A 16,880-nucleotide genomic window follows, 5' to 3' on the forward strand; every position below is an offset into this window, starting at 1 on the left:
TGGGCTCGGCTTGGCCAACAGCACCTTGTGTGAAAGTTTCACGTTCAGTGTTGCAAACAGCCCAAAAAATATTTTTTGGTCGTCGTCGTCGAAGAGGTCGACCCCTGGATCCAGTTTGGCTGGTAGCGACATTGCGAAATCTGGGATTGGCAAGCTTGATCGTGAAACTGGCACCCAAGGTGCAGTTGGCCAAGCCGAGCACATTGCTCTATTCAAAACCCCACGTTTCATTGTAAAGTTTGGAGATACAGGCACCTTTATGTTTTTACTATGTTGTAAGCGTGATGCTATATGAGAAGTGGTCTTTGTTTAATGTAAAGTAGTATAGCTATAATAGAGCAAAAGATGCAGAGGGCGTGTTTGTGTAACTTGAGTCATTCAGCACAGGCGATGCATGATTCTTGTACACTATTTAGGAATAGTTCAAAATGCCAGCTAATAACCTTAGTCCTCCCATTCTCCATTGTTATCCAATCCAATGCATACGAACGATTGTCCTGCTCCAGCCCAGCATGCCCATCATTCAACTTTCTTGATCCGATGAGATTTGACTGAAAAACGCTCAAACACAGAAACATCATCCAATATCAGAAGAATCAAATTGGTAAGTTATTTGTACACTGCCGGCTAATAGCCCATTCCTTCCATTCACCTTTGTTGTCCAATTCAATGCACACGAACGATTGCCCTGCTCCAGCCCATCATTTCCATCATTAAACTTTCTTGATCCAAGAGAATTTGACTGAAAAACGCTCAAGCACAGAAGTATCATCCAATATGAGAAAAATCATTTTGCAAAGTTATCTGTAAACCGCCAGCTAATAGCCCATTCCTCCCATTCACCCTTTTTACCCAAACCAATACATACGAACGATTCTGCTGCTCCAGACCAGCATGTGCATCCTTCAACTTTCTTGATCAGAGAGGATTTGATTGAACAACGCTTGTGCAAAGTAATATCATTCAAGCTTCAGAAAAATCTAATTAATTTCCACCTCTTCCACTCCCAGCACCTTGCCTCTTCCTTCCATTCTCAACTGTTGCCCCATTCAAGTGTACAACTACCACCTGCGAACGATTGTCCTGCTTCAGCCCATCATGTCAATCCCACACTTGTCTTGATCCGATTGTCTTTGACTGAATGGCAAGTCCATGGCGTGTACAGCCCACTACAGCACCCTCGTTCCTTGACACGACACCTTCTCTTGTACAATCCTCTACCAACATCAAGCGTGATAGCATTCATTCCAGCAGTTGCTATTAGCGATGTCGCTACTCCATGGTCTCAAACAGCGTTCACATTCGTGTCACTCTACTACAACACACGCACTTTCTTGCACACTACTCTGCCACAACCAAACGTAACAGCAGTTGTCATTAGCAAGGTCTTTACTCCATAGTCTCAAGTTACTTCAGCAACCTACAGTGCAGCCTTTTTTTACAAGAACAGCAGATAGTCATGGTGTACATGGCAGCTTTATTCACGTGTAGCAACTTGCTTTGATGCATACGAACCCCTATGGATGATACCATATCAGCCATCAGTTACGCCGCGATACACGCAATCTTCACCTAGTTGAGCTGCGATAGAAATGACCAAGCAAGTGATTTACCAACGACCTGATGGAAAAGGAAGTTTGTTTCAAGCGACCACAAGAGCTCTTTCTATCAACATGTTGGACTTGCAATGGTTACGAGGGATGGATGGAATCAAGTGCAGTGATGAGGAATCCTGGAATGTTGCTTTGGTTACTTGTCGCGTCGTTGTCAGCAGGAACGATGGATCATGTCATGTGGATACGGCTGAGGATGGTGATGATGGATTGGATGACATTGAGGAACTGGCCCATATCTTTGACAAAAGGTGTTTTACAGTCATGGATGGTATTGGAGTACTCGATTCAATGGACTCAGCAGCTACTTTGCGATCATGGATGAAGTATGATTATGGCGGCAGCAACCAAGAACACAATGACACAGTTATCCCTATTCCCTCTATGTGATTCACTCGCTCCTTCTTATTCAACCCTGTTCCTCTATCCTATTTGCTTGATAAACATCCACATTACATGCCATATAATATTCTTCGGATTTTTCATTGAATGAGAATTAGTGTTTAGGAAGATATCGTGCTATCAGTTCATATGTGCAATATGTGGATCACTTGATTGAAAGGGGGATAGAGATTTGAAGGTCGGGAAGCGAGATTGTACCATTATTCCTTTTTGTGAACGACCCATGTGCTAATATTTGTTATGATCATTACGGTTTCATTGATATCCTAGTACTTCCATTGCCCTCGTTGCCATTGTAACATTTGACTCTTTTAATAAAGTAAATCCTAATCACCACTATTGTATTGCAGCCCGAATGAGGATGGATATAACGGTTTCCTATATTGTAAAGTTGTTTTGGGAAGAGTGAGATCGAGAAATGTAAATGCTTCAGGTTAGGCTTACTCATTGTAAATTGATCAGGTGACCATGGGTTAACATCATCGTAGGTGAAGGCCATCCACACCTCCCATCGAAGTGCTGCATCCATTTGCTTCAATACCGTGATTGATGACAGCGCATCCTTTGTGGCGTGTAGGAGATTCTCTTCAATCAACCTTAGCTCTTCTTGGTCCTCCAAGAATAGTGCTTGTTGTGTTCGTTGAAGAAGAGCACTGAACGTCTGCCTGCTTTTTGTACGTCTACTTTCGGCGTATTCATTGAACGCCTTCCGCTTGTCCATGCCTTTACAAAAACAACATTAGCCAAAGTGGACGCTTTGCAATGAATAGGAAGTCCATTTACCTGATAGTGTGATAATGGATACGCGTGAAAAAGATGGGATTTCCCCGCGCGGAATGGATATGGACTTGCTGAATGTGTTCCCCTCAACGTCTATGCAGCGTGGTATGTTCATGTCCTCGTGCAGTATTGTATCACCACTCATTCTTTCTTGAGCATAAAGAATTAAGCTTGCGATGTGCCAAGCAGTGTATGTAACAAGCATCATCACTCTCGAATTTAGTGTTGTGATAAAGAACAAGAGGATCTTGATCGATAATGTTAATCATGACACTGGCTATGGGCTTTTGACGGTGCGAGGAATCAAAGGGCGATATGATGGGAGGAAATTAGAGATGTGTCGGACAAAAGCGATGGGCGACAACAATCATCTTGTTATACCTGCATGGTGGGCGTGGGTATTTCTGGGACCACAAAGAGTGATAAAATGTATTTGACAATGGCGATCAGCTGGTAGATTGATGCGGGAGCCTTGATGATTACGCATGTATAAATCAGGATCTGAGATAGCAAGGTGGCGATTTCCATCATCCGACATGGTATCACCCAAATTACTTGCCGTGTCCAAGTTCCACGAAATAAGACGTTGTTTGAGGATGTTTGTGTAAACGTTCGTTTTAAAAGAGAAGTCGTTGAGATCTTCATAGTTGGTAAGCATTGCACACCAGTGTGAATGTTCCCCGCCATCATAGTTCCAGTATGGGGGTGGGATTATACAACGGCTTTCTTATTGCCAACATCCATACATGCATCATGTGGACAATGTTGACGATCAGATGTTGGATGAAGCCTATGCAGGAGATGATAATTATTATCGTCAAAGGTTTGGTATCCGTATAAGATTCCTTGCTGCCGTAAGATGGTATGCATAAATAATAGCATTGTAATGTGTATCAAAAAGGTATGTCATATTGATTCGTGCGCTCGTTATTGACTCCATGCAATATTTTTGGTCCCATGTCCCCCTGAGATTTCGTACGAACGAGATGTGAGCTTTCTGTTTGGACGATGTGGATGGGCTTACCAAGAGAAATGACAAGGAAACCAAGGTTGGATAATAATCTATGCTAGGATGTAAATATTCTTTTTTCGAGGTTCCTCATTATTAGTTTCGCTTATCTCCTGCCCTGTAGAAAGGAAGATACTAAATGGATTGCGTTAGGCGGCATACTTAATGGCAAACATGACGAAAATGAGAAAACAGCAAAATGCCATGAATACATATCACGTGATCGATCCCCAGAAGAAAAACAAAAGGTTTAACAACCAATTCAATGGCTGTTTTCATTGATTCCATCCGGGCTCGATCCGGAGACCTCCTGTGTGTTAGACAGGTGTGATAACCAACTACACCATGGAATCCTGTTTTCCTAGTTATTTTTTTATTTGTGAGGTCTCAGATAGACCACAAAATTGCCATATATAGAAGGTAAGCGAATTAGCACGTAATTTGCAGCATAATGTAGCGGAGCAGTAGCCGAAGTTGACTGTGAAGTGCTGGAATACTTATGGGAGCACAATCAATTGGAATTTAGGATGGAAGTTGGCATATCAATTATTGGGCGGAGAATCATGGTAGTTCACCTGCCCAAAGGCCGACCGCTTGAAACCCAAAATTTTACATGCAGCGTAAAAAACGATGGCTACAAGAGCGGTTGGTCGCAAGCATCGGTGTATATCCGTTTCGAATGTCCATCATGTATTAGCTTATGCATCAAGTAGCAATTCATATCATAAGATAGATGAATAACATCGATGGGTGTAAAGGAATGAGTTTTTAAGCGAGCAATACATGTATAGTAGTGATCCTAATATACACCTTCAAGCGGTTAAAGATGTACTTTTATTATGAGTGAATAGTGCTAGTTGACAACGAAGCTTATGGTTGATCATTTGACAAAGTATTCCAGCATGATGTTGTTTGCTGTATACCATAGCAGGAGGCACGTGGATGCTTTTAATATACGTGGATTAGAACGGCCATGAATATCATGTCAGTTTTAATGGTTATTGGTAATGTATTCGTAGACAAGAAGTGGGGTGGAGGGAGTTCTATGGGTGCGCAAGTCTTAATTTACGTCACTATTGAAAGGCGGGAAATGGAAAGGGGTGTCATATAAATCCTGGTTTTCCACTTGTAGACTGATCCTGTAAGAAGCAACGAACGACACATTGGCGTATTCAACAACCCATTCACTGACGAATTTATAGACGACATGGCCTTTAGACTCTTGAGCAAGAACGCAGCAGGTACGACAACCGAGAAGTGAATACACCAGCGAACGCGAAATGCCATGCTGCAATGGGTCGCTTTTTCTTTTATTTAGCACGCGTATGCTCATTTACCTTGAATAGCTTCCATTGCCGCTCGCCCTGCCGCTTTGAACGCAACCCGTCGCACTGCTGCTGTTGCTGCGTATGTATATGGATAGCTGTAGTTGCCATGGCGACGATTCTCATTGTTGGTTTTTTCTTGTAGTGCCCGCAAGTACAGCACTGAGACTGAAGGTAAGTAGCAGTATAGCATCGTTTGTGTGTGTGTTTGTTTGCTAATCCAATAACACTTTAGCTGCTCCCAAAAAGTCCAGCATCCTCGATATGCTTCCTGGTGATTCGATTGCTGCCAAGGCTGGTTATTTGACTGCAGGCACTGCTTTGGGTACTGCTTTGATTGCCAAGGAGATTTACATCTTGAACGAAGAATCTTTGGTGTTGTTGACCACTGCCGGTTTCCTTGGTGTGCTTTTGAAGTATACTCGTGAGCCTTTCACCAACATGGCCAATGATCACATTGAGGTAAGAATCGGCTACAAGAGGGATGATGACATAGGAGGTGGGGGGATGATGATGATGATGATGGAATCCAATGCAAATGTGATATGATCATTAACGTCAGGCAACTTTTATTATGACGCCATTAGCGTATCAAGAAGGTGTTGAACGATGCCCGTGTTGAACACAAGAACACTGTGCAGGCTCGTATCGATGAAGCTGGTCAAATGAAGGATCTCGTTGATGTCACCAAGGCTTTGTTCGAATTGTCCCGTGAGACTGCCCATATTGAAGCTGAAGCTTTTGCATTGAAACAACAAGTTGCTGTTGCCCAGGAAGTCAAGAGCACTCTCGACTCGTGGGTGCGTCATGAGGCAAACCTCCGTGAGCGTGAACAGAAGCAATTGGCCGCTTACTTGATCGAAAAGGTGAAGAAGGATCTCGAGGACCCTGCTATCCAGAAGCAAATTTTGGATCAAGCTGTTGCTGATGTCGAGAGTAAGTTAATACGCTTGGGTCGTGGGACAAAGAGTGGGAAAGAGAGAGAGATGGATGAGATGAATGATGGTACAACAATATTATGTTACTTATTATTGCCGTTCTAGAGCTCGCCAAGACCGCTTAAGCATGTTGAATAGTAAACGTGACAATAAAGATTCATTAAAGTCCTGTAGACTTGTTACAATATGATACTTGTTTGATCAAAGGCGTAATGTTTCAAGGACTCCTTCCATAAAGGCGATGGTTGGGCGGGATGAGTGGCTGACGATGTCATACACCGTCACCAGTATCATCGACATCATTTGCGGACTCAAAAAGGCACATTTGGGGTCATGTGTGCAAACTTTCTTTTTCTCGGGCATTCTTTTTGAGAGCGAGTCAAGTAGAAAATTGTTGTTTCACTCTTCTTTCTCTTCTTCAACACACAATGACAAAGATGAATGATCCTTTGGTTAAAGACGGATGGTTTATGGAAAAGAACGAAATGTGGCCTGGCCAAGGTAATGGTTATTTTTGCTTATGGATTGCTTCCCTCCCCCAACATCCTCCCCCCACTCAAGCACAGACATATTGACGTTCCTGGTTAATCCATCTAGCTGCCGGTCTACAAGTAGAAGAGGTGCTATTCCATGAGAAATCTGAATACCAGGATGTGATGGTTTTTCGATCTACGCATCATGGCAATGTGCTTGTGTTGGACAATGTTATTCAGGCCACAGAGCGTGATGAGTTTTCGTAAGGCTAACGCGTGCAGAGGCACACGCACACACACACGGGCCACCCCCACTTGTGCATTGACCCCACTCATCGTTCACGTTTAATAGGTATCAAGAGATGATCACCCATTTAGCAATGAACTCGCATCCTAATCCAAAGCAGGTATGTTGTTCTTTTGCGTGTGTATATGTTTGTGGCGGCCAGCTTATCAAAACATGCATACACACAAATCATAGGTACTTGTCATTGGAGGAGGTGATGGTGGCGTGTTGCGTGAAGTCGTCAAACATCCTGAAGTGGAAGGGGTAACGCTAGTGGAGATTGACGAGATGGTATTGCGTGTGGCCAAAGAACACATGGGTGAAATGGCTATTGGGTTTGATCATCCAAAGGTGTCGGTTGTCATCCAAGATGGTGTTGAGTTTTTACGAGACAAATCCAATATCTATGATGTCGTGATTGTCGACTGCTCGGATCCAGATGGCCCTGCTGAAGGCTTATTCTCATACGCATTCTATGAGATGCTCAAGCGTGCAATGACTGACAAGGGTATCTTCATCACTCAAGCTGAAGTCATGTGGCTTGATATGGAAACTATTCGTAAAGCGGTGGTATTCAACCGTACCATTTATCCGCAAGTGCGTTATTCATATGCTTGCGTGCCATCTTATCCCACTGGCCAAATTGGTTTCATTGTGTGCTCCAAGGATCCTACTTTGGATCCCAGCAAACCCTTGCGTTGCTGGTCAGAGGATGAAGAAAACAAGCTATGCCGCTACTACAGTGCTGCCATCCATAAGGCATCTTTTATCCTTCCTCAATTTGCCAAGCGTGTGCTTGAATCATGATGCGCCCAAAGAAAAATACCTTGCCTTTTCCAAACTCTACTACCCTGAGCTTTACCAAAAAGAGACATTGCAGAAAACAGAATACAAGTTTACTCCTTGCTGCACCTTGCACATCCCTATCATGTACACACACACACACAAACAATTTCATTTTCTTGTGCTATCCATAGCACTTGCTCCAACATGCAAAGCACAATCCCACACCCCAATCCCACGTGTTTTGTATATAAAGAATTAAATGTCTCGTGTATTTACAAATTCATTATTCACAGTGTTTCGGAGGATTTACAAAGGGGAGGAGATGACGATTGATCATCCCCAATAAGGAAGCTAAAAGATGACTGTGCCAAAATGGTGTAGCAGCGTGGTCAAACCAGCAGTGCTCAAGAGACCTTGGATGGATTTGACAGCCAAAAGACGGCAGGGTCGATCTTCCCACACCCACGAACGATAAATATCGGGTACCATATATGCAATAAAGAAAAACACACCAAGCTGGAAAGCGTGCGTGTAGCATTCCACATCAGCGAGATTCATCATGCCCATAATGAAAAACGTCTGTGCGTATTGATGGTTGAGTCAAAAAAGTGTTCACGGTGACAAGCGGCATTGAATGGATATGATCACGCTCACCTGAACAGCATACAATGAATATTCGAGAGCCTGATCGAAAATGCGTGGATGTGTGTTTGATCGCCTAGTCCACCAATGCGCATCACCCTTATCCTTATTCATAGCAGCAGACCATTGATCACCCAATAGCCCAAAATGCGTTAGCACATTGACAAGATATAAGAATGTCGCCCCAATGACTATGCCAAGTTAGCCAAGATTTTCATGAGTATATGCAGCCTTTGTGTTGCTATTACCGATCGACATGAAATTCACGGATGTAACCATGGCCTTGAGAAGAAATGAGTGGTAGAATCGGTGGAAGGAAAAACAATACCGAAAGAGCAAAAACCCGGGATCACATTCAAAAAAAAGAGCGAGCAGCAAGAGTCAAGACTTGGCGGGAGATGAAAGCTAATGCGAAACAAAACACATCTATTTTTGTATAAGCAGTAGTGTGAGTGTGTGTGTCGAAAGGCACAAAAGGATTCGAGTCGCCTTGGCAACCACCATCCCCTTTTTCTTTCTTCTTTTTTTACAACCACTTTTTTTTCCCTCTCTCGCTTTACAGCTTTTCTTTCTCTTTCATCATCCCATGTCTTATCACAATCAAATGTATGCTGCTCCACCGCCTCCACCACCACACCACCAGCAATCAATGATGAGCCCACCACCAATGCGACAATCACCGTATCCACCAAGTCCATTTGATCCTCATAGCCGCCAATCGCTTGAAGATGTGGGTGATACGGAGCGTGCTATGGGTTGGCATGGCAGCAACCAACGAGCAAGCATGTCGGATGTCAAGTTAACAGGTGGTGGACATCATTATGACTCTGACGACGATGACATGCTTATGGTCCCACAAGAACAACGTAAACGGCGAACATGCATGGATAAGGTCTGCTGTGGATGCTGTACATGCTATCCTCGATGGCTACGTTACATCTGCTGCGTCATTTTCTTGCTCGTTATTGCACTTGCTATTGTCATTGGTGTGCTTGCAGCTACTTTTAAGGTCCCTGATGTAAGCATGAATGGCCTTGAAGGTGAACCCCAAGTCAGCATGACCGGCGAAACGGTGAACATGAACTTTACTTTGGCTATTTCGGTGGACAATCCAAACGTGGAAGGCATCACTTTTGAAAAGATTGAGGCGAAGGTATGTAGCATGGATGATCTGCTTTTAGGAATGGGGGCGAAGAATGAGGCTACAAATGGTGGGTATTCGGATGAAGGGCTAAAAACAGGTTTTATTTTTTGGGCTACAACATAGGCATATTACCCTAACCATCACGATACGCAAATCGGAGGTGGTGAGCTTGACAATGTGCATATCAATAAGCAAGCGGTGACGAATATCAGCTTCCCTTTCAACTTGAAGGTGGATGCAGCTGACGATAGCAGTAAAGCCATCATGTCGGATCTGCTAAGCAAGTGTGGCATGACCGGTGGTGAAGCACAGCAAATCACGATCGATTATGATGTTATTCCCACCGTCAAGTTTGGCGTCATCCCCATCTCCTTCACCATCTCCAACCATGCAAACTTTGATTGTCCTGTTAGCGTAAGTATACATTTACAATTGAGTTGTTCTCTTAAGGTGGTTTGTTTATTGTGCTAAATTTGGGATTTCTCTCGGGTTAGAATCTGTTGTCATCCGGTGCTGACGGCTTGGCATCCCTTATTCCCGGTGGTGTGTCACCACCAGCTGGGGCTTAGTCTCTCTTTTTTTTTGCATATCACTTGCTTCTTCCCTTTTGTAGCCCCCCATCCTTTTTTCGCGCCACAACAACACCATGCTATATATATCCCGTGTAACGTTTCTCCCCCCGTGTTACAATATTGTAGATACTTTTTCGCCCTGCATCATCCGCAGTTACAAAAGAGCAATCAAAATTCCATCTTTTATGATATCATGATGTTATTGTTATCCAAGCGGAGAGGGAAAATAGCGTACCTGGGCTATCATCATTTGATTCATAAGAAACAAACTAGCAAAATGAAGCTAGTATTCTAAATTTGCGCGTAATTTCATTTAGCGGCAGTAAAATCAAGCCAGTGACAGGTGATCGACGAGGACTATGCGATTCGAGCGCTCCACAAAACTTGTACCAGTGAGCTGCATAACACACACACACACACACACACACACGCACTTGCATACCCAATAACACAAACACAAGTATATACACACAAAAAGAAGATGAGATGTTATAAAGGAGGGAAGGTCTAATAAATTGTGGGCGGAGGTATATAATACAAAACTTGTAGCTTGCTGCGTGGCGATAAAAAAGGAATTAGGGGATCTCTACAATATTGACGAATAGGTGTTGAAGCTTGCATAAACGAGGCTACGGGTTGGGATTAAAGCCAATGAGGATGCTCTTTTCGGTGTATGGTGGGGTGAAATAGAAACCAGCCATCAAAACGCAATAGGTCAATATTAGGATGGAGCCCTTGAAATAGTTGGATCGTCCTTCTTGGTACGTGTAAGTCAGGAGAAAGACCGAGAAGATGACACAAATAACATCCCATCGAGGAAATACAAGGCTATCCATGATGTATCCATCATTAGTTTACTACGTATCCATAACGTCGTATCCTTCCATACCTGAAGGTGTAGTTTGCCAATTCTTCCTTTCCCCAGTTAAACCACAATGAGAATGCCACCATAGCTGGGATTTGCAATAGACAAACTTGTAGCGCATACGCTGATCCAATCTCCATGCTATCATTGTAGTAAATGTGAATATGCATCTCAAGTTGACGATCACTTTTCATTATTACCTTAGCACGATGTTGCCGTATAATGCAAAGGAGATGGCGTTCATAAACTCGGTGATATTGGGTACCTGTAGTATACGTGTGCATGAGAATCAACCATCATGGAATAAAAAAAGGAGAAAGCACGTACCAATGCAAAAAGTGTGAGGCCCAAGAACTTTTCATCCACGGTCAAATTTTCCATAACTCCATCCACAGTGTCTACCAGCACCTCGGCAATAATAGAATACAAAACGGTACATCCAAAGAGAATGGTAAAGCTCTTGCTTCTGCTCCAATTGGGTGAATCATGACCACCCGCTTCCTCTTCTTCCTCTGGTTCTTTGACATGCACATAGGCTGTGGCAGGAACGATTGTAGGTAGCACATGGCCATCATTGCTGATATGGGAGACATCTGGCCTTTCTGTAACCGATGCTGATGCCGCTGTAGGTGGTCCATAAGTAGGGTCTAATTGTGCAAGAGTCATTAAGGACGTTTGTCTTTGGACCATCGATTCCTTTTCAGATGTATACCTTGGGTGGTTGGTTTTGTCGATGGGTCATTGACATTGTGTGATGGATGATGATGCTGCTGGTGATGAAGGATATGGTTGGGTAAAAGTTTTTGATAATAGGAGAGTGGTTGTTCGTTGCCATGATGCGATTGTTTCTTCCACACCATATCCACGTGCGTTCGTAAGCTGAAAACGATACCAATTACATACGCCTATCAATGAATGATTAGCAAATCAATCCTATATCCTCATAGTTGTGTTCACTTACCGAGGGAAGGATGGCAGCACAAAACCACATGAGAGGCTTGACATTGTTTTGGTACACAGGATCGATGGTTGGGTTCATTTGATCAGAGTAACATCGCGAACAAGCAATGCTACCACTACCATCCGCAGTATCGGGGCAACCAGTGCATCGAATCTCAAACTGTAATAAGGATAAACAAAAGTTAGTCCAAGATGATGTGAAACACAAATCGAAACATTTACCGAGCCAAACATTTGGTAAAAGAGAGTTGGCACCAAAGCTCCAATGATGGCCATAATGAGCATTGTTGAAGTCACCTCTACAGGCGATCACAGTAAGTCGATCCATGTTTGTTTCGCAATAATAGCTCACAATGAACATACCTGCACTCTTTGCATTGAATCTTTGCTCCTTGCGTTTAACACCGCCGCTCACCATGGAGCACCCTGGCAACAACAGTACACCTGCCATAAGACTTCCAATCAACGCTCCTTCTACCAACGCGCTTTTTCCACTCATAAGAGCCACAGCATAGAGGATGATCTCAATGATACTAATAGCAAAAGGTCAATGTCCTATTATCTGTAGTCGTACTCACAGCCAAGTTACCTGCCAAAAGAAGCATTCAAAAAGGCACCAATGCCCATGCTTGATTGTGCTGAAACAGAGGAAATACCCATCCCAATGAAATAGGATAGGGGAATCACCGATGAAAGAGAGAGTGCAAATACGACTTGTGGTGAAGTGATCATGCTGTCAGGAAAATAATGCTTGAGGACGTATTCATCGAATATGACAAAGAACACCAAGGGAATCAAGTTGATGAAAATGATATTGATGCCATCATATGTGTACTTGTAATACTGCAATCCCACCGCTTGATAGGTGCATAAGAGGATGACAACGGGGCGACCACTATGTACCATATCAGCTTGTCCAGAAGGGCTTGATTTGAATCGAAGGCTGAGTGGGTATTGCCGTAAATGTCGTAGTAAAATGTAATTGAGCTTGGACATGGGAATAGTGATCACGCATAACCAGCAGATGGCAGATACCACAAACATAGTAGGTGCTTTGTAGAATGTACATTAGTCAGTTGACAACCCACCCATGGATTCATATTTCAACAATGGCTTACCAATGATGATAAAATACAAGACGTAGTATGCGCATCCACCAGGGCCACTTTTGATCACATCCATAATGCATCCGAGCATGCTTTGCTTTCGCCTCCGCTTATCTTGTAGCAAGCAAGACTCCTCGTCGTCATCATCAATGGATATGACTGATCGATTCTCATCGTAATCATTGTTGTTGTTGTTGCTCAATGTGGAGCTTCTACTTGTGCTGGTAATACTTGCTGCTAGACTGCTGACGGATGCTGCTGATGAATGGATGGGTTGTTTGTGGTGAGCTTCGCCATGATGTTCAACGTAGCGACCGAATGGCCATAGTAGGTAGGATGCAAGTTCACGCATGACACGGCCATATGCATAACCATCGGGTGGTACAAGGAGTAAAATGACCGAGATTACAAACATCAGCAATGAGAGCCACCATCCAAAGATCACAAGCCAGGCCAAGTTGCCAGGATCCAAAAACAGTTCGGGAGATGACGATGGCGATGAATGAAGTGCTCGATTGGCTCTTCGAACCACTGAACGGGATTTCTTGTACAAGGCTGGTTTCCAGATGGGTAAACCAAAGGGATGTCGCTTATTCATTTGCTATACATCACCATCTTAGATAAGGTGTCATTCATGTTCTCTTCCATCATCATCATCATACCTCTTGTCTATCTTTCAGTGTCATCTCTCTACTATCAAGTGATGCTCGATCATCTTCTTGACGTCCTTTACGGGAGCGTAACTTGTTCTTGCGATTGCTCTCATGCTCGGACACATTGTCATTGCTGGAGTCTCGCTTCTTCAACTTGCGTCGTGGTGATTCAGTGTCCATTGCTCCATAAAGCGATTGTGGATCAGAGGAGGAATCCATAATGAGGGAAGAAAAAGATACAAAGGGAAAGGAAAAGGAATAAATCTCCCACCCTAAAAAGCAGATGATCCCCTTCTCTATCACTACAGATAATCAAACGTCAGGTCAGGATAATTGAAACAAATGGTATAAAGTTGCCTTGTTAGAAACGACTCGTGTAACATGATGATAACCCACCCACTCGGCATTGGCCACCAACATTCCCACATTTGCATTAAACTTTCAAGGGATGATCCCGTTTCATTTCACCAATGGGTTCGCCATTTCATTGCATCTTTAATTTACGCTTGTTTCAGTCATCTAAGGAACCGTGTTATATAGTGTGGGAAATCAAAGATGATAAGCAATTATCTGCTGGGAATGTTCAATCATGTTGTAGTGGTGGTGTAATATTGACTTGGCTCGTCTCCGAATGCAATCAGCTCCCGGAATATAATGCATGTGTCATTATGAATGGCATTTTGTCTCTTGGTCTGGTCTTCAATAACAATGACCCTGAATTTGTCGTACACAGATTTCAGGAACAACTATGTTTCAATGCTAATGAATAATGAAAATGACATTCACAAGATTTGGGATTCCCATGGGAAGTAGCAGGTTTCACCCGTATGCTTTCATCACTATTCCTTTATTGCTCAATTATACATACATGCAATTGGTGGGGGTTATGGTCATCTATGTATAAACCTTGTGTCATTGTCTTATCGCTTTGTACTACTATCCTCTAAAGGGCAAACCACGTTGAACATACAAAGAGCAATGCATTGAATGGTACTTTTTTCTTTATTCCACTATTAAGCAACACTTGATAATGCCGCATCGTAATCAGCTTGCATAGGTTCTAGCTTGGTGTTCTCCACACGTAGTTGTTTGATCTGCTGATAATGGCCGGCATTTCGCAAGAGGTCTTTGAAAGGACGTGCTTCTTGCTTTTCAACCAACGAATAAGCTTGTCCTTCACGACCTGCACGAGCCGTTCTTCCCACACGATGGATATACTTGTCCATAAACCAGGGTACATCATAGTTGATCACCACATCCACATTGTTCAAATCGATACCACGACCAATCAAATCCGAACAAACAAGGCTATAAAAGAATCCGTTAGATGAATGTGCTAATAAAAGGAGGATCCACTTACAGATGGATATCACCATTCTTGAAGCGTTTAAGTAGCGACTTTCTTTCAGAGGGCGGTAAATCACTCGAGTAATCAGCGACTACAATCTTGGTATCATGCGTTGATTGCCGTGACTCATAGGCTTCCACGAGTGTTTTCAGTTGTTGTGTAGATTCGGCGGATCGCGTAAAGCAAAGACATGATTGAATGTTGAATGTATGCATGATGTACAATAGCATGAGAGGCTTTCGTTCGGCTGATGTAACGGTCATGTATTCTGTAAGGCCTTCTGGTGTGGTATAATCGGGTTTGTCCTCCATGTCCTCCGAGCGTTGTACAGCAATGTATTCAGGTTCTGTCAAATGCAAACCAGCAATCTTGGCGGGGTTCTTGGTCAATGTTGCCGAAAAGAGCAGTTTTTGTACCTAGACCACACCATGATCAGCAACCCCATGATTCCTAGCATAAATCCTCGTTTACTTACGGTGGGTGCCTTGGCAATATCAACATCTGTCCTTGGCAAATCAAAATGGGATCGCATAAAGTAAGGCGCAATTGCATCGGCTTCCAAGACACTACAACATTTTGACCATAAGTCATGATATTGTTCGCTCATCCCCTAAATCCTATACTTACCCATGCTGGTCCTTCTTAAATGATAATGGGTTGGTAGAATGATGCGATTGTGGACGAGTGGCATTAAGGATGTGGTTGAGCCAATCATTATAGCTGTGGTTCAAGAGCTGATCCGCTTCATCAATCACCAAGAATCGCAAATGCTGAAGAGTAAAGTTGGGCGTTTCTCGAATGTGATCCGTTAAACGACCAGGTGTTGCAACCAAGATATCCACTCGACTTTGACCTCCCATGTAACTACAAACATCGAGTGTAAGATGACAATCCTCTAGATCTTTCACCACCCTATACCCCACTTACTCATCATCCTCAGGCTTTCCAACCAATGCTTGTTGTTCACGACGCAGGGTATGTTGACCAATGGCTGAACCCACCTATGCAAAGAATTAATTTGGATGCAATTGATTTCAACACCTAACGATCCATACCTTAAGACCTGTGCCCTTGACAAATGCTTCGAATGTTTCCTTGACTTGGATGGCCAATTCACGTGTGGGTAATACCACCAAGGCTCTCAATCGTGTCACCACTCGCTTGGATAAGATCTCAATGATGGGTAGAACGTATGCCATAGTTTTGCCGCTGCCAGTGGGCGCTGATACGCACAAATCGCCTGGTGATCTTCGGGTATCATACAAAGCTTGTCTCCTTAGGAACACTGGAATGACCGCCATTTGCACTATAGTTGGGTTGGGTTAATGATCGTGCATTTGTAGGTTGCATCAAGATGGATTGATTTACCGGCAAAAAAGGATGTGATGTCTAATTCTTTGCATCGTCGGATCAACTTTGTTGACAAGCCAGGAATCGATTCAATGTCGCATTTATCCGAAGGCGAGATGATGGTGGGTTGTAATAGCCAATCTGGAATACCCATCTTTCGAAGCAATTGTATCTCGTCTTTGCTTTGCTTTTGCTGCTTGCCCATCATATCAGGAAATGCCACAATCCCCTTGTCGTCGTCGTCGTTGTCTTCATTGTCGCGTCCTTCATTGTCCTCCTCTTCGTCTTGCTCGTGATCGATCTCCTTCGACGCCATGTCAACACTGATCTGCTCCTGCTGTGCTTCCTGAACGTCGTCAACAGGCATTGTCTCGGTGTGATCCATTTCATTAAGCTGTTCATTGTCGACCTTGTGTTCCTTTTCCTTTTTTCTTCGCTTGTCTTTCTTTGTGTTGGTGGTGGTGCTGGAGTCGTCTTTCTCATCGATCGGTGGTTGTCGTTTGCGATTGGCCTTTTCAATGAGCTTCTGTAAGCGCTCTTGCTTCTTTTCATACGATCGGTGCGATTGGGATTCGTCGTCGTCGCCTTGATATCGTGGAATAGAAAACATGGTTTGTGGTATTAGGAT

General features: G+C 43.4%; 6 protein-coding genes and 1 non-coding gene across 7 annotated transcripts; 4 read left to right on the forward strand and 3 right to left on the reverse strand.

Annotated features, from left to right (window-relative positions):
• Positions 1–1,700: 1,700 nt before the first annotated feature.
• Positions 1,701–2,003, forward strand: O0I10_006991 (uncharacterized protein; the record flags this gene model as incomplete). Its single annotated transcript, XM_058487012.1, has 1 exon — positions 1,701–2,003. One exon carries the CDS (start codon positions 1,701–1,703, stop codon positions 2,001–2,003), a length of 303 nt encoding a protein of 100 aa, XP_058342089.1.
• Positions 2,004–4,083: 2,080 nt separating this feature from the next.
• O0I10_006992 lies at positions 4,084–4,157 on the reverse strand. Its single transcript has one exon. It is a non-coding gene; the product is annotated as a tRNA-Val (tRNA).
• An 854-nt stretch (positions 4,158–5,011) lies between these two features.
• O0I10_006993 (uncharacterized protein) lies at positions 5,012–6,192 on the forward strand (the record flags this gene model as incomplete). Its single annotated transcript, XM_058487013.1, has 6 exons — positions 5,012–5,045; positions 5,151–5,211; positions 5,275–5,303; positions 5,365–5,591; positions 5,717–6,065; positions 6,173–6,192. 6 exons carry the CDS (start codon positions 5,012–5,014, stop codon positions 6,190–6,192), a joined length of 720 nt encoding a protein of 239 aa, XP_058342090.1.
• Positions 6,193–6,495: 303 nt separating this feature from the next.
• Positions 6,496–7,633, forward strand: O0I10_006994 (spermidine synthase; the record flags this gene model as incomplete). Its single annotated transcript, XM_058487014.1, has 4 exons — positions 6,496–6,568; positions 6,665–6,803; positions 6,893–6,947; positions 7,022–7,633. The coding sequence occupies 4 exons, from the start codon at positions 6,496–6,498 to the stop codon at positions 7,631–7,633; spliced, it is 879 nt and encodes a 292-aa protein (XP_058342091.1).
• A 1,225-nt stretch (positions 7,634–8,858) lies between these two features.
• Positions 8,859–9,967, forward strand: O0I10_006995 (uncharacterized protein; the record flags this gene model as incomplete). The annotated part of the gene is made up of 3 exons (XM_058487015.1): positions 8,859–9,407; positions 9,522–9,812; positions 9,893–9,967. The coding sequence occupies 3 exons, from the start codon at positions 8,859–8,861 to the stop codon at positions 9,965–9,967; spliced, it is 915 nt and encodes a 304-aa protein (XP_058342092.1).
• A 632-nt stretch (positions 9,968–10,599) lies between these two features.
• O0I10_006996 (calcium/proton exchanger) lies at positions 10,600–13,773 on the reverse strand (the record flags this gene model as incomplete). The annotated part of the gene is made up of 11 exons (XM_058487016.1): positions 10,600–10,798; positions 10,860–10,976; positions 11,036–11,100; positions 11,163–11,482; positions 11,548–11,740; positions 11,797–11,955; positions 12,018–12,094; positions 12,159–12,328; positions 12,385–12,847; positions 12,914–13,502; positions 13,564–13,773. 11 exons carry the CDS (start codon positions 13,771–13,773, stop codon positions 10,600–10,602), a joined length of 2,562 nt encoding a protein of 853 aa, XP_058342093.1.
• A 794-nt stretch (positions 13,774–14,567) lies between these two features.
• On the reverse strand, positions 14,568–16,862 carry O0I10_006997 (uncharacterized protein; the record flags this gene model as incomplete). Its single annotated transcript, XM_058487017.1, has 7 exons — positions 14,568–14,862; positions 14,915–15,318; positions 15,378–15,468; positions 15,530–15,766; positions 15,830–15,903; positions 15,958–16,208; positions 16,271–16,862. The coding sequence occupies 7 exons, from the start codon at positions 16,860–16,862 to the stop codon at positions 14,568–14,570; spliced, it is 1,944 nt and encodes a 647-aa protein (XP_058342094.1).
• Between the last annotated feature and the right edge of the window lie 18 nt (positions 16,863–16,880).

This window comes from Lichtheimia ornata, assembly GCF_029851405.1.
Source record: "Lichtheimia ornata isolate CBS 291.66 chromosome Unknown scaffold00033, whole genome shotgun sequence".
In the NCBI taxonomy this organism is placed as follows: Eukaryota; Fungi; Mucoromycota; class Mucoromycetes; order Mucorales; family Lichtheimiaceae; genus Lichtheimia; species Lichtheimia ornata.